Source organism: Sceloporus occidentalis, unplaced genomic scaffold (assembly GCF_023333645.1).
Source record: "Sceloporus occidentalis isolate IW3139 unplaced genomic scaffold, rSceOcc1.0.p SCAF_27, whole genome shotgun sequence".
NCBI lineage: Eukaryota > Metazoa > Chordata > Lepidosauria > Squamata > Phrynosomatidae > Sceloporus > Sceloporus occidentalis.
In genome coordinates this window covers 12,402,498-12,424,044 of record NW_028317007.1, presented here as the reverse complement: position 1 = coordinate 12,424,044, position 21,547 = coordinate 12,402,498, and the positions used below count along the sequence as shown (strand labels likewise).

General features: G+C 37.2%; 1 protein-coding gene across 1 annotated transcript in view; it reads right to left on the bottom strand.

Moving 5' to 3' along the window:
• MYO16 (myosin XVI) overlaps positions 1 to 21,547 on the bottom strand; it is an 89,437-nt gene that overhangs the window by 13,375 nt on the left and 54,515 nt on the right. Inside the window, exons 22-29 of the mRNA XM_089485880.1 lie at positions 20,814 to 21,014; positions 16,945 to 17,020; positions 15,764 to 15,936; positions 14,427 to 14,507; positions 14,052 to 14,257; positions 5,698 to 5,800; positions 4,859 to 4,955; positions 2,902 to 3,142 (exon numbers count right to left, since the gene is read on the bottom strand). Coding sequence (XP_089342006.1) covers positions 2,902 to 3,142; positions 4,859 to 4,955; positions 5,698 to 5,800; positions 14,052 to 14,257; positions 14,427 to 14,507; positions 15,764 to 15,936; positions 16,945 to 17,020; positions 20,814 to 21,014 — 1,178 coding nt within the window. The remainder of the gene's footprint in view (positions 1 to 2,901; positions 3,143 to 4,858; positions 4,956 to 5,697; positions 5,801 to 14,051; positions 14,258 to 14,426; positions 14,508 to 15,763; positions 15,937 to 16,944; positions 17,021 to 20,813; positions 21,015 to 21,547) is intronic.

Sequence of the window (21,547 nt, the reverse complement as noted above, 5' to 3'; positions counted from 1 at the left end):
AAATATTTACAGCTGAGAAGTTCAATTACTCGGGATGACAAAGGGCTAATGGTAGACAATATCAGAGTGTCTCCAAATGTACACCTTTTCAGGCTTCTAGAACTACAACTGTACAGTAACACCAACTGAAAATTAGTCAAAACCTTTGTATTGAAAAAGCACTCACAAATACAAATTAGTGCTCCATACAACAATCTGCCAACACCAACATGCAAAATATAGCAGCAGTTCTTCAGTACACGTAACTGCAAGCGCATGCTGACTTAAACAATAAAAATAGGGCTTGACAAGTTCCGCAATATGCTCACTTCTACAAATGTTTAAATACCAACAGATACCCACCAGTAAGAGAAAGAGTGCCGAAAAGAGAATTACTCAGCAGCAACAAACCCTCTCTGTAGACCTATTGACCCTTTAGAAATTGCTTTCATCATCAACAGATTTGAATATTAAATATAAGGAAAAAAAAGACAATCCCGCTTAACATTTCAAATGAACTAAGAGGGAAACTTTTGTTTTTGTTGATGAGGGTGGGGAACTGGTTAGTGCTTTATCAAGGCAATTTATGCTGCTTTTTGAAATGTAAATAAGTAAATATTTTTTAATATTATAGACTTAAAATAATCAAGTTCGGTAAGGTGTAGTGATGATATATGCTTATTAAACTATGTAACACATTGTATAGCTTTAGCAATACTCTACGAATAATTAAATGTGGTGATAAAATATTTATATGAATGCAGTGATGATTACACTCATGGTATAAATCAGTATAAGTGGCAAGGAGACATATATCAAACATGCTTAATAAACAAACAAATACATTAATAATGGATACATTGTGAATAATAATTCAACAGTATGAATTATACAGTATAACAATGTATTCTGTATTTATGCCATAGGCTTGTTTCTAAATGAAAAAATACAGGCAAATTTCTCAGGTTTATGTGTGAAGTACAGCTCCCTCTTCATTCCCATTTACCAATAAATTACACAAAAAATAAAACAATAAATGTATATAATTCCACCATCTGCCTGGTACTTTATCAAGAATATTGTATTCAACATTTTATGTGCCTGAACCGATAAACTATATTAGCGATTGAACTGTTGATTATTTCATTAATTTGAAATTCCCTGACAACTCACAAAAATTGTCTACTGTTGTGAAGTATATATTTTCTGAATTTTTTTCATCTTCAAAGATTGCAAAGTTTGCTATTATACCCTTTGTCACACAATAAAAAGGGTGGCCATTTTGTTATATTACAATCAATTTCTTGAAACAAGAGAAGATATGACCAAGTGAAAGTGTAATTGTCATATAAATATGTATAAAATAATATGAATATAATAATATAATCTAAACACAAACATACATTCACATATTTTGTATTGAACACCTATATCTTTCCGTGCTCAGTTTACTGCTCAAATGTTAGCAACCAGACAATACTTATGATTTAAAAAATTTAAATAAATGTTTAAACTGGAGTTTAATCATATACAGTCAAAAAAAGTTACAGACTATTCCAATTTTGTATAGCATTGACTTACAGTTACACAAAGGACATCTAAGGTTATTTTAAGTAATTTAAACCTTGCATGAAATATAAAGAAATGACCATGCTGCCATAGTAACCCACCATTTAAAACTAAAACAAGATCCTTCAGCATAAAGAGCTTTACAAGGAAGCTGTGAAAGTGGATTCTTTTTGTAGAAAAGCTTTAATTGGATTTACTTTAAATTAAAAAAATTTATCCAAACTAACAGGCACATGAAATGCATTAGATTTTTTCTTTACTAATTATTTTCCTAGGGTAACTTAGGAGAGCTCTCATAGTAAAGAAGAATTGTTTCTTACTGTATTCATCCTATACTGAAAAAAACCCCGAAAACTATTAAAGTCATAGTGGGAAGGACGGTCTAAATTAATTATATCTGGGGCCATGTATGTTAAACTGCAAAATCTTTGCTCGAATTATAAATCCTTTTTTCTAAGAAATCTTGGCATTCTTTGAAATATAGCAGACTGGCTTTGCAGCTTAAATTTTAAAATCAATATGGTTGTGGTGCGATTAAATTAATATAGATAAAAAAATAGCCTTGTTGTTATTTTAAGAAATATACCCTATTTTTGTGATTTGTTGGGTTGATTTTTAAGAAGGCTCCACATTCATATAATTAAAAAGAGAAATATGACTATTTCAGTTCTGGTAGATGAACGCCTGGACTGGCTATCTGGCATACCGTGCAGATGCCTAATGTGCCGGCGGATGGTAGGCCCACATACTTAGTGATACCGTTACTCTAGGGGCAGATCAGTTTCAGCAGTGTGTGGCTGCCAGATGGATACACGCAGCCTCATGCTTTGTTAGCATAAAAACATAGTGTGGAATCAAACAGCACACAGCTCCCAGGCAGCCATATTGGAAATACCCAAGAACTTGGGTACAATGTACATATACGTTATTACAGAAATATTTGCTGGCAATTTCACTAACATATGCCATCCACACTTTTTTGGATGACGTGTCCACTTTCAGTACTATTTTCTCTGTGAATATAGCTGGAAGGTTTTGACGATATCAGTTGCTCTTCATCTTGTCTACACCTCAGCCCTTGTCACACAATAAAGACAGATATTTCATTGCTACCCCCAACAGAGAAAGTTACAGCTTACATAGGGGACCACAAAACTAAAAGTCCCTTGCACTAATTTTTAATAATAGGGGTAAGCATATTTTATTATTTGCACATCATCACATATTTATCCAAATTTGAGATTCTATGACTACACTTATACACCTGATGAGTATAAGATTATTTAAGTAGTGCTAGCAAAATACACAACAGACTAAGGTAGCCAACAATGACATATGTAGGATTCTAGTTACCTTTTGACAGCATTTTCTTTCTTAGATGATGAGTCTATGGTATTGAATGGAGACTCTCTCTCGCTTTGTGTTCCGTCTTTCTCTCGAGCAACATCAGATGCATTCTGGATAGCCAAAGAGTGGTAAGCCTTTTGTCCCATAGTTTCTATACTTTCAAGAAATTCTTTCACATAGGTAATCTCATTCTGTTTCATATTTATCTTCTGGTGCAAGTGCTTGCGTGCTAAAAATCTCCTTATGACTATTAGATTAGCAAAAATTAGGAAACAGAAGAAAACATGAGAGAAAATGATCAGTAAATGTGTAAATGCAAAAAATACACTTAATTCTGTGTTTCTTGACAATAAGATGAAATTGTATGAAGTTCCTTCTGATAATACTGGAATCAAAAAAGAGTGGTAACAATAGCCAACAGATTTTCAAGTGTTAGGCCATTATTCCTCCTTCATCAAACTTTACAGTAGACATTATGCATTATGGTAGGCAGTGTTTCCCTGGCAAACCGAGATTAGTTCAAAAGACATGATTTATCCCTCCAGAGAACCTTTCCACCCCTTCAGCCGATGCTTGGCATTGCACATAGTGATCTTTAGCTTGTGTGCAGCTGCTCGGCCATGGAAACCCATTTCAACAAGTCACTGTCCTAGAGATCCAGGAGAGATGACAAACCCATGATAGGTGTGCAAAACCCAGGTATGCAACATGCAACAGGTAATCATTCACTTTAATGACAATGGTTGTATAGCCATGCATTTTCTGTCATCTTGTGTTGGCACATACTGCTACCGGTGAAAGCTATAGTAACTTCTAACATTAATTAATCTTTATTTTACCTTGGTTTGGGTATTGCAAGTTATCAGAAGGAACTTGATACCTGCCAATTATACTTATTTTGTAATCTATTATGTTGTTTCACATACACTATAACTCATGTATTTTACACTATGGTTTCTTTAAACAGTGTTAAATCACCTGCATTAAATATACAAGAAGTGATCGCGGCAACTAGTGGTGCAATATTTTTTCCACCATAAAGTGGATTTTAACCTATTATATGGGTGGGCAAATTGACCCATATTCAGTGGCGGAACTACCGGGGTCGCGACTGCGACCGGGTCCTGGAGTTCTGAGAGTCAGGGGGGCCCAAGGGGTGCCGAGTGGTCATTTTCAGCAACTGCTCGGTGCCCTTCTGTCTCCTCTGCTCCCTGCCGCTGCCGCCGCCTGCCTCAGAGCTGCCCCGACTGCAGTGGTGGGCGCGTGAGGCGTCTGTCTCGGGTGCCGGCGTGATATGCTGGCGCTCAGCAGTGAAGCCGTGCGCACCGCGACAGAGCAGCGAGACAGAGGCCTCACGCCCCCACCACAGGACTGCACGGTAAGTGACCTACAAAGGGGGGTATGGAGAGGGTAGATAGTGAGAAGGGGGGTAGGGAGAGGGTAGATAGTGAGAAGGGGGGTAGGGAGAGGGTAGATAGTGGGGAAGGGGGGTAGGGAGAGGGTAGATAGTGGGGAAGGGAGAGGGTAGATAGTGAGAAGGGGGTAGGGAGAGGGTAGATAGTGGGAAGGGGGAGCCCAGAGAGGGTAGATAGTGAGAATGGGAGGGTAGGGAGAGGGTAGTGAGAATGGGGGGTAGGGAGAGAGTAGATAGTGAGAAGGGAGGGAGAGGGGGTAGATTGGGTTGGGGTGTGGGGGGGCCTTAACCTATTCTTGCACATAATTATATTGATTTGTATTGCCAAAAGAGCTTTGAATGTGGGGTAAACATCTTGTAAACCATTGAAATGTTCTTCATGTAGAAGTTTGCACCAAATCTGTCCTTTATAAATATTACCAATACAAGCTCAGTTTCCAGCCATAAGTACTTTATAGCAGTGGCTAAGTAACCATTATTACCACGCTCAGTACATGAAATACAAGTAGCTTTACTCAATACAACAAGACATCCGTACAAGTTTGTTACCTTTCTGGCACAGTATGATTTTCCTCTGAAGATGAAGACATGTGTCATTGAGTTGATCAGCTTGCCAGTACCTCAAAAACACTTTTCGAGCTCCTATCTGTAGTAAACACCACAAGTAAAAGTTGTTTATTTATGGGTTGGCTTCGTGGTTTGTCATTGTTTGTTTGATGGCTCTTTTCAATACCAAACTGTTGTCTTAAGAATTCAGGTCAGTATTATTTTCAACCCAATCTATGATTTACTTCCTCGTAATAACTACAATTGAAAAAATATAGGTTTGTGTGATGGAGATGTGAATGATTTCCACTACCTCCACTTAACCACCATAAAAGAGTCTTTGCCCAGAGAGTAAATGTAAGGGTGGTTCAAAAAGAGGAGGCTGGGGAGATACACGTGTAAAGAGATGTAAAGGGTTTTTTTAAGTAAAAATCACTAAAAATAGGGTTGAGGCATACTGCCCTTGGGCCCCTCAGTTCAAGCTTGTAAAATTAAACACAAAGACCATAGGAGATGAACTGTGAGATATTTCTAAATATAAGGAAGTAAGGAAGGTTTTCTCTACAGAGAGGGTGATAGATAGGTGGAACAAGAGCCATGCAAAAGTGGTTGTGTTTAATACAGGGAGGGAATTTAAATATTCATGAGATAGTCAGAAGGTTCTCCTGAGTATAAGACAAGACCAAGGAAACAATAAGGATTGATTCTTTACCGCAGGAATAACGGGCAGGCTAGATAGGCCAAACGTACCTTATCTGCCATTGTATTTAACGTTTGTATGTTTAAGTGTAAATGCAGAATATCTTTTTCTTTTATATATGTGGACATTGATATTCACAAACCTGCCATCCTTGCTGTTTGCACTGCTCTAGAACACGACGACATTTCTCTTCAGAGGACACTTTTTGTTTTTTCCATGTTACAATTTCAGTCAAATGCTTGTACCTTAAATCAGAATAAAAATTACACGTGTTTTCCGAGGGCAAGAAAATGTGATGGTGCAAATGTTGGGGTGCATTTATATATTTTATAACTTCTATTGGTGTTCTAGTTTTCTGTCCCAAACCAGACTTTCATTTACTTTATTTAATCCATTAAAACTTGCTGTTTGCAATCTCACAATCTTGTACTGAGGTCCCTAACACTCATCCTTACACGGCTGCCAACAGTTCTGGTTTTAGTGTTTTGTTATATCCATAATTACATCAAAATCATTCTGTGCTCTGAAAGTATTGACTAAAGCACAATTTTGGATAATTAGAAAGGTCATAAAAAACATAGTGCCATCAAAATCAATAGTGGATTTATAGATGATTGATGTTTTTAGTTAAGACTTCTGTCAATATGGCCATCATCAAACCTGAATGTGATTGTTCCCAGAATGTACTGCAAGACGGCAATAAGTGCATCATACCTGTGTTCATAGGCCACACACAGAAAAAGAAAGTTTTTCATTACATTAACAACCTCTACAATTTATAGATGACATTTTAATGTTCTTGCTATTCACTGATTTCAGAGCCATATCGAGCAAAAGTGTTCTATTCAAAATGCCCTGAATGAAAGACCCCATACTCATGAGATGTAATTATACACAACTAATGTATACCTTGCAAATTTTAAAATCAAGTGTGTTGTTGATTTACTGTACAAAGGCCCTTGCAGATGGAAGGGTAGTGCCAGTTCACACACTACTAATCTAAAATAAATACTAATTTATTGAGAGGGAAAACACTTAAAACAACAGTCATATAAACTTACAGGTATGAGGTGCATATTCTATTTGGCAACAGTTTAAACAACTAAAAGCATTCTTCTTCAAAGAACTCTTTTGATTGAGATGTAAAATATGGTTTGCCTGTTCATTTTATGGAACCCCGCTTAGATGGTGGTATGGGTACCAGGTACTTGAAAGGTCAGATAAACATAAGGAGGGAGTTAAAAAAAGTAATTGGATGAGGTATGGGAACACAGAGAAAAGAGAAGCACAGGACACTTCTAGAAATGGCCAAAGTAGCCATACAATTGTGATTTTATACATATTTATATATAACACCTACTTAACTTCTGGGTGAGTAGGTATTCCTCTATATTTTATATTCACTGTATGTTCTCTGTCTTAATAAAAGTCCCATGTGAGGGACTGAAATGTTGATTTTTCACTGAAACTCATAAAGTCCCATTAAACTTTCATATGGCATCAGAGATTCTTCTACCCATTCTTTAATTTTGTGGAGCATGGCTTCAGTGTTCAATTTATTTAATTGTTCTTGACTGCTAAGCGGTCCTATTATGTGTGTTGAACATCCTCGTTTTAACATATAAGCACCATGATCCCAGTGTCTGCTTACTACCTATCACCAGACTACAGGTTATATAAATTCTGACCTTTGGGTTGTGGTTGTAGAACATGACATGTCTTAGAGACTGTACTCATGCAAAGCAGCACTTACATCATAGTTGTGGACTGCAAACTAAGGTTAAGTGGGCCAGGGTTCTAATGATAGTCACAATAAATGCATTTATTAAATTAATACAAGAATTGCACAGTATCCTCAAATGTCTTCAAATGATTGTATGCATCACTTCTATCCCTGAAACAAACTGCAAAAAAATCCTACTTTGGCAGGCTGCGTTATATTTCACAATAACTGTCATGGTCTCTCTGTACTTGTGTTTTTCATTTCTAGTGTTTTATGCAGAAGACATTTGGCTAATAAAAATAGCATTTACTTCTAGAGAAGACAAGAAAACCAGAAATGTATGGGGCGCAGGTGCATATATAGGAAAAAAACAAAAAAACAACACAATATAGTGTAGATGGTATGTCCAATGTTAATTATTAAGTGATATATTGCACTCACAAGTGAAAGAGGCAAATCCAACCCATCAATAAGGACTGTAAAAAACTTTAATATTCTTCAAGGTGAATCTAAAAAAACAAACTAAAATAGTGCAGTATCTTTAGGTAAAACAGTATATACCGATGGTAATGCACTCACAGTTTTTTCATGCACAAAGTGCATATGCAGGCATTTGGTTAAAATCTCATGAAATGAAGTCCAATTGAGTCTTTCTACGCGTTTCGCCCTTAGGGCTTCTTCAGGAAATCAATTGGTGCAGATGTCTGTAAGTATCAATAGATTTAGCAAAAATCAGCAGAAGTCAGAAATCTGTATGTACTTCCATCCCTTGAGTCTGTTCTTTTATAGTCTTTTAAAAGTGTATTTCCGTGTATGTCTTTAATACACTTTTAAAAGACTATAAAAGAACAGACTCAAGGGATGGAAGTACATACAGATTTCTGACTTCTGCTGATTTTTGCTAAATCTATTGATACTTACAGACATCTGCACCAATTGATTTCCTGAAGAAGCCCTAAGGGCGAAACGCGTAGAAAGACTCAATTGGACTTCATTTCATGAGATTTTAACCAAATGCCTGCATATGCACTTTGTGCATGAAAAAACTGTGAGTGCATTACCATCGGTATATACTGTTTTACCTAAAGATACTGCACTATTTTAGTTTGTTTTTTTAGATTCACCTTGAAGAATATTAAAGTTTTTTACAGTCCTTATTGATGGGTTGGATTTGCCTCTTTCACTTGTGAGTGCAATATATCACTTAATAATTAACATTGGACATACCATCTACACTATATTGTGTTGTTTTTTTGTTTTTTTCCTATATATGCACCTGCGCCCCATACATTTCTGGTTTTCTTGTATTTTCTACACTTTGAGGAAGAGTGTCGTTTGGGCAGCTGCGGTCCATACTAGGGAAGTATTTACACATTTATTTACTATTTATCACATTTCACCTAAGTAGCACGTATTTCTTTAGGATTTCTTTTTGTTCTCACTTCTAGAGAAGATTCAGGAGACAAATGACTCTGTATACCATGTATTTCATATATTTTTTACTGATAGTATCAAACATTTTAATGTGCCGTAAATGTCTACTGACCTTAATTGAACTTATATGGCTGGCACCCAAATATGCATTCCTGCCATAATTTCTCAAAACCCAGGAAAGTAACACAGAAAACGTTGGCGGTGTCATCTGTGGGATTTAGTAACTGGTTCTGTACAAGGTCTTGTGAAAAGTGATCCCTGCTGACCTTGTCTTGTGGAAATATTGAAATTATAAATATGATTATATGCTTAGAGTATAATAAACTACAGTGAGGCTTATTTATTTTCTAAAATTTAACTATAGAGCCATTACCTATAGATCACAGACTAGGAACACCAAATGGTGCTGTGATTCACACATAAACACTGTGTATTTTTGTAAAATAAATACTGAAAGAGTAATTACTGTGTAATATTCTTAGTGTGGCAAAGCAAAGTTATAACACTGGAATGTTTAATACAGTTAAGTATTTATTTGGAACATAGACTGCATTTGAGTGTTTTTTTTTATTTGAGAAGCTGCCAGGTTCTGGTACATTTACACAGCCATGGAGGTAAAATAAAAACAAGCACATTAGAACTAGTCATATGCAAACTATCAAAACTCACGTTGAGTATCAAAAGGTAAAAACAATGGAGTCCATTCATTATAGGGTCTATTCATAACATCACTAAACTTAACCAGGTATCCCTTATGGAGTGCATTGGCAAGATGCGGCTTTATGTTTCTCCCCACTGAAACATGAGGAGAAGTCATAATTAGCGTATAAACTCACTAGGCTCCAAGGTTGCGTGAGTACAGGACCTGATTTGGCTGTGTAACCAAAAATTATGGTTTCCAGGAAATGTCAGGGAAATTAGGCTGCACAACCTTTGACCCTGATCTATCTTGACCTAAGGGCATTTTGAGAAATAACACAGATTGGAGTCTTATTACATAAAACATATTTTAGATAATTTACAAAATACTTTTTTATTGGTTAAATCTTAACTGGACAATCCACCTGTGTGTAATACACTTTAACAACTATTGAGTTCTTTTGAATTTTCCCAGTCTTTCCAGGAAAAAAATGTTTTTCTTTGAACAATTATAAGTATGTGTTTATGGCTAACAAATTGAAAACTACCGAAGAAAAGTGATCTAGATAGACTGGGGCAATGGGCAAACAAATGGCAGATGAAATTCAATGTAGATAAATGTATAGTTATGCACTCCGGGGTAGGGAATGCACAAGCAACCTACACCCTAAATGGTAGTGAATTAGGGGTAACGACACATGAGAAGGATTTGGGAATTGTTATAGACAACAAACTAGGAAACAATGTGCAATGTCAGTCAGCAGTTGCTAAGGCCAGTAAGGTATTGTTGTGTATAAAAAAGGGCATCAATTCGCGGGATAAAAATATAATTTTGCCTCTGTATAAATCAATGGCAAGGCCGCACCTTGAATATGCTGTGCAATTTTGGGCACCTATTCTAAAGAAGGATATCATACCACTAGAAAGGGTGCAGAGGCGGGCTACAAAATTAATAAAAGGAATGGAGCACTATAGTTATGAAGAAAGGTTAACAAATGTAAATCTGTTTAGTTTTGAAAAATGGTGCCTCAGAGGGGATATGATAGCATTATATAAATATATTCGGGGCCAATACAAACCACTGTGTGAAAATCTGTTCATAAACAGGACTATGCATAGGACACGTGGTCATGTGTTTAGACTGGAAGAAAGGAGATTTAGTCTAAAGCAGAGGAAAGGGTTTTTTACAGTAAGGACAATAAGGATGTGGAATTCACTGCCTGCAGAGGTAGTTTTATCAGAGTCTGTACAGATGTTTAAACTGCAACTGGATGGATACTTGGAAAAACATAATATTCAGGGATATAATCTTTAATTACGGGGAAACACCTTTTTGATCCAAGGAGAAATCTGACTGCCATTTTGGGGTCAAGAAGGATTTTTTTCTCTGGTTAGTGCAAAATTGGAAAGAGCCAAACTGGGGTTTTTTGCCTTCTTTTGGATCAACAGCAACAAATTAACAGATATAGTAAAGGCTGAACTTGATGGACGCATGTCTTTGTTCAGCCTATATAACTATGTAAGTATCCTCTTCTCCTTTTGTTCTAGCATGTTTTAACTTATGTTGGTATGGGCGTACTTTGGTACACGGGGCGGATGTGGCACAACCTCACACAAAAAAAATAATGTTGGCAAGAATATTTATTTCACAAATTTGTAAACTCTAGTTCAACTGGAAAAAAAATTGAATAGATCTGAAAAAAATAAATTATTAACTTATTAATTAAATACGTTTAAATAAATAACATTTACTGAACAGATATGGAACATCATAATTCCTATCACTATATACTGAGCCAGACATTGATGGTGGTACAGTGTAACTCCCATCACTATACACTGAGCTAGACATTGACGGTAATGCACCATAACCCAAATCACTGTACATTGTAGCTCTTCTTGGGCTACTTGCAATTGAAGCTTGTGGAGCAACATTTACTACATAGACACAAAGTTACTCTTTTATCGTGGCCAACAACCGTCTTTCCTGTATGTGTATGTGAGTTCCGCTGCTCTTACCATCTATGAACAGCTCTTCCTAGACTGATGATTATGCTTGTTCAAGAAACACTATTTGTGACTGCATTTTTATCCATTTATTCATTTATTTAGTGGGTTTATTTTTTTTCACTACTGCACTTTTTAACACACCCAGTGTTTTTTTACCCTGTTGTTTTGCACACATATCATTGCTTAGTTGGCACATATAGCATTGCAAACAGGGAAAAGAAAAAATGTCGGTGCGCTAAGCTAGTCTCAGGCTCAAATAATACAAATGTATAATATGAGGCCTACCAAACAGTGTAAGCATGCTGCAAATACAGTGTGTTGGCTGTACAATGTATACAAAAAACAAAATACTGTCTGCGCTTCTCACCCTAATAAAGTTGGCAACAAATATATAAACATAATATAAATCAGAGGTTTTGGTTATATGAATTGGCCAAAGCATAATTAAGCTCACCCACCACATCAAGGCACACTCTCAATAGGGTGAGAACCTACTCTCACCTCCTACATAGTGGGCACACAAAGCAGTTTATACTGCTACCAAAACCAGATTAATGTGTTGGGGGAGGTGCAATTAAACCTCCTCCCATTTAACCCCTGGACAGCAAGCTGCAACCAGACTGATGAGGAGCCAACAACCTCAAATATGTGCAAACAGGGAAAAGAAAAAAATGTCGGTGCGCTAAGCTAGTCTCAGGCTCAAATAAAAACCTCTCATTTACATTATGTTTATATATTTGTTGCCAACTTTATTAGGGTGAGAAGCGCAGACAGTATTTTGTTTTTTGTATACATATAGCATTGCAAATTTTGCACTTCATAATATTAATGTATTTTTAAGTCTACCCACAGTGTGTACATTATTGTAGTGATTGCACTTTATTACTTGAACTTAGTCTATCTGTAGTGTTTATATTATACACCACATCATTTTTAATATATTATTAGCACATCAGTAGCACATCATTATAGTTATTTTTTATTTTATTTTTATATTGTAGTGTGTTTATTAGTATTTATTATTGCTCTTTATAACACGCTCTAGATACAGATCCTGCTTCATTTTGCTATTTTCTGACAATTAAGATTTTTCTATCTCACTATTGTATGTGTTCAGTGGATTCTGCGCTGGAGTTTTACTGTACACTAAGCCAAACATTGACCTGGTAGGCCTCTGGCCGTAAAACAGCCTGCCTGTGCCACCGCTGCCCTAAAACAGCCTGCTTGTGCCACCGCTCCCCCTTTAGCAGCCTGCCTGTGCCATCCCTGTCCCTGAAACAGCCTGGCTCTGCCACCTCTGTCCCTTTTAGCAACCTGCCTGTGCCACCTCTACCCCTTGAGCAGCATGTCTGTCCCATTTCTGCCCCTAAACACTTATAAACAAATGATTAACTTATATATATTAAATGAGTTTAAATAAAAAACATTTACTGGACAGTTATGGCACAGCATAACTCCTATCACTATACACTGAGCCAGACATTGATGTGGTAGGCCCCTCCCCCTAAAGCAGCCTGCATGTGCCACTGCTGCTCCTTTAGAATCCTACCTGTGCTACCTCTGCCCCTGAAACAGCCTGCCTGTGTCACCTCTGCCCCATTAGCAACCTGCCTGTGCCACCTCTGCCCCATTAACCGTCTGCCTGTGCCACCTCTGCCCCTCAAACAGCCTGTCTGTCCCATTTCTGCCCCTAAACACTCACTCATTCATTCATTCATTCATTCACCTATTCACTCTCTTGTGTACATCTGCTCGGGCGGCTCCCGGTCCCCTGGGCACCCCCTGACAAGTGGCAGCCGGGGCGAACTGCCTCACCTGCTCCCCCTTAGGTACGCTACTGCTTATGTTATTGTCATTTTAAATTGTCTTTGTTAAATATTTTCAATATTCACTTTTAACAGCACTACAGAATCTGCTGGTGCTATATAAACAAATGCAATGTAAAGTAAGTACCACCTGAGATGCATTAAACAAATCTGACCTTTGATATATAGTCTATAAAAATGATCTTTTGAAAGGTACCTACCAAAAGTTATTTTTTCATTTCAATAAGTTATATACTAATATTAAATGACAACAAAATGGGGTATTTATTATTTCTGGGGACTTAAAGGTTATCAATGCGATAAAACAATGGAAACAGCAAGCAGGGTGGTGAGCTGAATATCCAGTGGCATTATTAGCAGATAGATTGAGGTGGTTCTGACACATTACAGATCTCTGGTTAGACCTCACCGACACTCAATTAAATTATCATAATAGTAATAATTTCCTAAATATACTAGTTTATATACCTCAACAACATAAAACAAATGTTAATGTATTGCATTAAATATGCAATACACATTGGATATGTTTTACAATGCAGCCATTTAACTTACCAGATAAATAATATGTACAATTTACGTGTGGCCTTTGACAAAATGCACTTGATGAAGCGTATATAAAAAATGGCTGCTTCTTACTAAACTATTAACAAATATAATTTTAACTAATAAAATACTTTGCGAAGAAAAGAAAATATAGTGTACCAAACCAGTAATCATGACAAGAGGTAACTAAACTGATACTCAACTATAACAATAATTAGTATAACTAATGCTAGTGCTATGGGCTAGATATTGTAGGACAATAATTCCTACACTTTTCAGGAATTAAAATAGCAAAATTATAATAAACATGAAGTGTACCTCGTCAAGAAGTCAGGAAAAGTAAGACGCACAGGATATCCATCTCGTATTATTTTCACCATTTCAAGCACTCCAATGTACTGTAACTGTGCAGACACATAGAAATTATCAAAAGTTTCTGCAAGCTTAGAATTGTTTGGTTTGATACAATGCATCAGATGGGGTGTACTGTTCTGAATCTTTCCTGTGAGCTCAGTGAGTGATTTCTGCAGATAAAATACAAAAATATTCTTACTAGGTTGTCTGAAAAGAAAAATCCATTCAATGTATTTAGGCAAGAAAATTTTAAAATTTTAAAATCAAAAGGCCATTACCATGTCTTGCAGTGTGAACAATTTCAATTCAAAATCATTTTAAAACAAGAAATAGACTAACCCTGAGTTGCATAGACACCGTGGTGGGGCTGCCTCGTTCTAGCTTCTGAAGAAATGAAGAAGATCCTTTCTTTTTTAATAACTGTAAAAAAAAAAAACATTCAAATGTTTAAATTCCTAACAGTTGTCTTTGTGCTGTGGCCAAACACAATTTTTTCATGTACTGTGAACAGATATTGTTTCATTTCAGTCACAGGAAGGATATGCTATATCTTGTGATTAGTCCAATTCATAAATGAAAACATATCCCTAGGGATATTTGAGTTGCAGAAGAAAATTAAATCAAAATTTACAATGCAACAACTAAAATTAAAAGTAATTGGATATAATTCTGGCTGCAAAAATTCAGATGACGAGAAACATTACCTGAAAACAATTAGATATCACTGTAGTAGAAATACAGTACAGAGTTGTGTATATAAGTATATACTTAAGTTGGGTACAGCACTAACAGCCACCCCCAAGGCTCACTTCTGCAACCACTATACTCTCCCTCATATCAAAACATATACGTATGGCACTCAACCTTTAAATGATGGCCAGCGCCGGATGCAGCATGCTATAGAGGTTGTTGCAGTTAGGCACGGACATCAATAGTGTAAATAGGGCAGTTGAATTAACGAGACTGGCTTTTTGAGCAGTAGTGCCTTGGAGAACCTGATCATCCAGTTCAGATGGTCTGTCAGTTTTTTGGCAAAGGGACTACCACCCCTAACCCCCTAAGTCTGCTGCCCTAGGCCTAGACCAGAATTTGATTCTGGGAATACACTGATTAGCCATAATATTATGACTACCTGCATAATATTGTGTTGGTCCCCCCTTTGCCACCAAAACAGCCTTGACCTGTTGAGGAATGGACTCCACTAGACCTCTAAAGGTGTTCTGTGGTATCTAACACCAAGATGTTAGCAGCAGATCCTTTAATTCTGTAAATTGGGAGGTGGGGCCTCCATGGATCAGACATGGATCCAGCACATCCCACAGACTGTTGCACCACTCTTCTGGTTGGTATTCCTCTGTCTTTCCAATCTATCCTCTACTGGTTCCCTAACCCATACATTAAATTAATATCCTTCTACTAAAATATAAAGCCCTTCATAATACTAATCCTCTATACATTTCTGCCCAAGTCTTGCCAACTTGGGAGCGAGGTACGTAATAAGTACTATCAAATGAATGAAAGCATACCCAAAACTGCTGGTTAAAAGACTTATAAGAAGTACCTGATTCTTTTTATTTGAAAATAGCACATCTTTACCTGAGAGGAATTAGGTGTGATTGAAAATATTTTCTATTACACAGTGTTATGTATAGTTTTCATATAGTTTTATACCTTACCTTGCTGAGTTCCAGTATTTTTTTGGTTTCACCATTTGGAGTTGATGAAGTCTTTTTAAAAAGTAAGGCTGCTTTGGGTCCTCTGAGTCTGAATGGAGGGTATGGAGGAATAAGGGATCCTGTTTGAGTCAGTTTAGACTGAAACATCTGGCTGATCACTAGATTTTCACTTGCTGTAAAAGTGATAAAGGAATTCAATAAAGTGTGGGATATGCATGAAACTATATTTCAGATGTAATAGGTAAAGAGTGATTAAAGAAATCCAGACTGGATGGGGTAATTGGTTATTTATGATGTCACTATCCTCAACAAGCAATGCAAGGATGTTATGATATATTAATATTTAATGGTGTATTACCATCTGTCTTTCTTATTTCTCACTTTTGTTTTCTCTCTGTCCTTTGTTTTCTATTTCTCCACGCACGCAACACTATCTGGCAGCTCCTCACGCTGGAGCACATACCCCACACAACACTCAAAAGGTCTCCTCTACATGTATAAAACACTATCCAACAACCCCTCAACACTAAATGTAACCTACAAAAAATAGGTATCCCCCCAGTGCTAAACCTCTTTCCCATACCATTTATCACCTCCCTCCACACCACATGTCAGTTTATTACTGCCTCATCCATGCGCCCCTCATCACCATCCACCTCCAACATCACCTTCTTTCCAGATTACACAGTTGCTGAAATTTAAAAAATTGTTGATTTTACCCCAAGTTGTATCTTAAACTATTATTTTTTGATAAATACAGTCTCTGTTACTATTTGCAAATATCTATTCTTATTTATATACCCAATGTCAGCGCTATGGAATTTGATGGTGCTATAAATAATAATATTCACTTTGGATACAATGGTTCATATTGATTAATGGGATCTTAACTGATAATGATCTTTGTTTCTCATGAAACCCAGAAACCCTGTTTAATAAACACTTGTATTTGCATAAACATAAAAAAGGAAGTAATATGATATATTTTTTATACAAATTAATGTTTAATAAAACATGACTAAAATATATGAAAATATTAATAACTATTGATTTCTGGCTCAGATTTATGAGTCAACAATTCAATAATAGCACATTATGTTACACTGAGGTGTCTAGTAATGAACAACATTATTTTCCTGTTATAATTCTTGACTGAAATGACTGATTTAGGAAAAGCTTACTTTTCATGACAAACAGAAGATTCTGGGATAGTGCATCTTTATTTTTTTCAATAGCCCCAGAAATGTCATAAGTTACCTGGAATAAAAAAGACAAAAATGGTAAAACATATGTATGCACATAAGTCATTTTCATGAGCACTTGAAAAACAGTATGGTTGGGTTGCGATCCAATTTTTGTGGTTATATTCAGTGGTTTATTGTGGAATGGGGGTGTTAGCTGCTAAAACGAGGCAGACTTTCGTGGTGGGATATCATTATCCCTGGTGCTCAATGGGCCTGTTACAAGGGAGAACTCTAATCTCCCCAATTAGTTAGTACTGAGTATGTTATTGTTTAGGGGCAGAAATGGCACAGGTAGGCTGTTTAGGGGGGCAGACATGGCACAGGCAGGCTGATTAGAGGGCAGAGGTGGCATCGGCAGGCTAATTAGGGGGGCAGAGGTGGCACAGGCAGGCTGATTAGGGTTCAGAAGTGGCACAGGCAGGCTGATTAGGGGTGGCAGAAGTGGCACAGTCACAGTAACGGGGGGGCAAAAGTGGCACAGACAGGCTACTAAAGAGGCAGGGGAGGCACATGCAGATTGCTAAGGGGGCAGAGTTGGCACAGGCGGGCTGCTTCAGGTACAAAGTTGGCACAGACAGGTTGTTTCAGGGGCAAAGTTGGCACAGACAGGCTGTTTCAGGGGCAGACTTGGCACAGGTAGGCTGTTTCAGGGGCAGACTTGGCACAGGCAGGCTGCTTCAGGGGCAGCAATGGCACAGGCAGCCTGCTTCAGGGCCAGCAGTGGCAGAGACAGACTGCTTCAGGGACAGGGATGGCATGGTTAGACTGCTAAATAGGCAGAGGTGGCACAGTTAGGCTGCAAAAAAGGGGCAGCAGTGACAAGGGCGGGCTGCTAAAGGGGTAGCGGTGCCACAGGCAGGCTGCTTCAAGGCCAGTCCTGGCAGAGGCAGACTGCTTCAGGGGCAGCGGTGGCACGGTTAGGCTGCTAAGTAGGTAAAGGTGGCACAGTTAGGCTGCAAAAAAGGGGCAGCAGTGAGGGGTAAAGGGGTAGCGATGCCACAGGCAGGCTGTTTTAGGGGCAGAGGCCTACTACATCAATGTCTGGCTTAGTATATAGTAATAGGGGTTATGCTGCAGTATAGTCAATGTCTGGCTCAGTGTATAGTGGTGGGAATTATGCTGTACCATATCTGTTCAATACATTTTATTTATTTAAATCAATAATTTAATTAATTTATTTTTCCAGATTTCTATTTTTTGCCAGTTGACATACAGTTAAATATTTGTGAAATAAATATTCTTGCCAACATTAATTTTTTTTGTGTGTGTGGAGGGCGCAACATACAGGTTCTGCCCCGGGTGCCAAATACTCCTGATCAGGAGTAGGGACAGTGGCTGCAGAGGGTGTAGCTGGGTCACTGCTCTGGGTCAGGCCTAGGGAAGCAACAAAGGTAAATATATCGCTGGATGTATTCACAAACATTTTGCAACAGAGTTGTGGTTTCACTCAGTGTTGTAAATGGTAACCCATGACAAATATATCAGCAAGAATGGGGACGTTCAAGAAATCTCACTGATTTACACAAGACCATCCAAACTCTTCATGGAGTAATAGCTCATTTTGGGCCGGACATTCACGATGCAAAGTGGAGGCAGTGAGATGAAGATACTTTCCTGCAATTTTTCTGCAATTTTTCTCTTTAATGAATAAAAAGGGGACAGTGATAGAGAAAGCTATAATCAACTGTATGCTAATATAGTACATGTCTCTATATGGAGGGCTGCCATCAGGGGGGGTACAAGTGGTACTAATGTACCAGGCCCAACCGTCCTACTCTCTCAAGGAGAGACTAGTGTACCGGGCCCCTCTGCTTGGCCGCAGGGAAGCTCCATGTGTTAAAGCAAGTTTGTGTTTTAGTATGTATGCATGCTTTGTTATAGGGTGCCTTGAAGAAATATTGCACTAACCCTAGGCTTGCCTCTGTTCTCATAAGGTTTTCTTATGGGGGGATCTTAAGGCGGAGTGAAGGGCAGAGCTGGTGGAAGGTGCATGGGGGGCCAACCATGTACTAAGCCCTAAGATTTCTGATGGTGGCCCTGTCTATATGAGATAGAGGATATAAAAAGTCTGAGCACATGTGAATTAATGTCAATTTATAAAATGCATAAAAACATTGGGGGCAATGCTGCCTTGTGTATCATCATGCAACGGAACTTGTCATTGCTTCCACATACACAAATATGTTAGAACTCTAAGCTTGCCCCTTATCTTGCATGCCAGCATGTTCAGTAGGTTGGTCAATGCTGAGCCCTCAGATTAGAATCAACACATTGGAATCACTGAAAGAAGCCACCAGAAAAATGAAAAAAGGATGCTTCTTTAAGCGTAAGAAGGGAATAAATTATAAAATATTGAAAGGTACAAAACACAGAATCAATATCTTCAAAATAGATTTGACATAATATTCTCTGTGAGTGATGTATGTGAATATCTTAAAGAGGGGCATTTATCTCCATCATTCTCTCTTTTGTTACAACACATTTGATTGTGTTACAATAAACATAAATCTTGAGTTAGAGATGCATGGTTGTTTCCCGCATTATCAACACAATTAACAGCAATTCTCATTAGTTGCTAGCTCCACACCATACTCTTCTGATATCACTTTCAATTCACCTCCAGCACAGGACTCATGCCTTTGATTTAATTATAGAAGAATGCTACAAGGAATTAAGGCATACGTTGTTAAAGAACTTCTTAAATTTATTCCAAGAGACATTTAAAATTACTTAAGCAATTTTGCTTAACCTGGAGGCAAAGGCAATTACAAGGATCAGTATAAGGTTACATGAATGGAATTTACCTTCACAAGTGGGAAGTATTAAGTAACAGAACCTTACACAAGTTCTAAGAACATGTGACGTTCCCAGTTGCTTTGCATTAGCCTGACTTAATTATGTAAGTTACTTGGAATGGGATTTTATTTATAGAATCTCTTACAGCAACAATAGTTATAACTACTTGCCCATTTATGTTTTAAGATCAAAATCCCTATGCTATAAACAGCCTACACTGTCAAATCACCTGTATGTTGCAAATTTACCTATAATCTTGGAAGAAATTAAGATTTTTTATATCATGTGTGTTGTTTTCCGACAGGATAAATTGTCCATTTTCCTTACTAAAATGGCTAATGTCAACCTTCTGCATGTTATATAAGTAAGTCAATTTTAATCTAACAATATCTGTAGATTTTTTTTTGCTTTGCATAATATGACTTGAATGGTATATATTTGTTATATGATGTTAATGATAGATATTTAAAAAAATTGTAAAATCCATCTCAGATGAATATTTTTTTTTAGAATTTCCTTACTTGTGCCTAAGAGCTTTCTAGTAACTAACTTACTTAAATCACTTAAAATGCAAGCTACATAGAAGAGAATTCTCCTGAGTTTGTGGAATTTCTGTCATGCTTTATGTAAATTATTAACTAATTGCGGGAAATCTTAAAACCAGTTGTGTGCTATAATTTATAGCATTACAGATTCCTACCTATGTGACCAACCATGCACAAATTAAATCAAAGTAAAACATAAACCTGCATAAACCTGCAAAGTTAATTTGGTTATACTCTATGGAAAAAACTATTATGTGTATTTATATGTAGTTTTTTCACGAACTAGCCACATCTAAATATACATGTCAATGTTCTCCAATAATATAATGGAAAACAGTAATGGGAAAGAGAAATTCCAGTAATAATTATACAGTGTTATCACACCATTAGCAAATGTTAACAAATTGTATAAAAATTCCATGTGGTTTTACACAGCTCACCAAGAGCTCAATAATTCCAGCTTACCCTTCCCGCATAATGCATAACTGTGAAGACAGGACCTAGTTCCTTTGGTTGGACATTGCCATTTCCATCTTTTGCAGACATGTATACAGTATTCGTATTTGATGTATCCAAAAGTGATTGAAGCCGTTTAGAAAGATTATGTTCCATTGGATGGATGGACTGGCTTTCCTCATTGAGGACAGACATAAAACCTTGCGGTTTCTGAATAAAAATACAATTAATATTACAAATATAATTAAATAATCTATAATTGACAAAAATAAACATTGAAAATGTAAAACTCATATCTCCACAAGCATTTCTGAAAAAGGAGGCACATTGGAGTTTGATTAAGATGCTGGTGTAGGCCTATCTAGCAAATGTTAGACTCCACATGTTATGCATTTTAAAGCGGTCGAGCCTGCTGGTGAATAAACAGTAACAGTGGCATCAGGTAACTATTTTTTGATAGAGGTGATCAGCTTCCGTGACTCAGCAACAGGAAATAATGAGTAAATAGTCCCAAAAAATACAATAGAGACCCCTGGACCAATGGGGAATGGGGATATGACTGCTGGCCAATGCAGAAGTGCTTTGTATGCTTCTCTTTCATTGGTCATGTTTACAACTTAGTATCAAGCAGGTATATAAGCTTAGGTGGCACTTCCATACTCCATTTTCAAGCAGGATCAAGCAAGGAGAAGATCTTGAACTTTCTCACCTTCCTGCCCTGAATGGATTGGTAAGAAGATAAA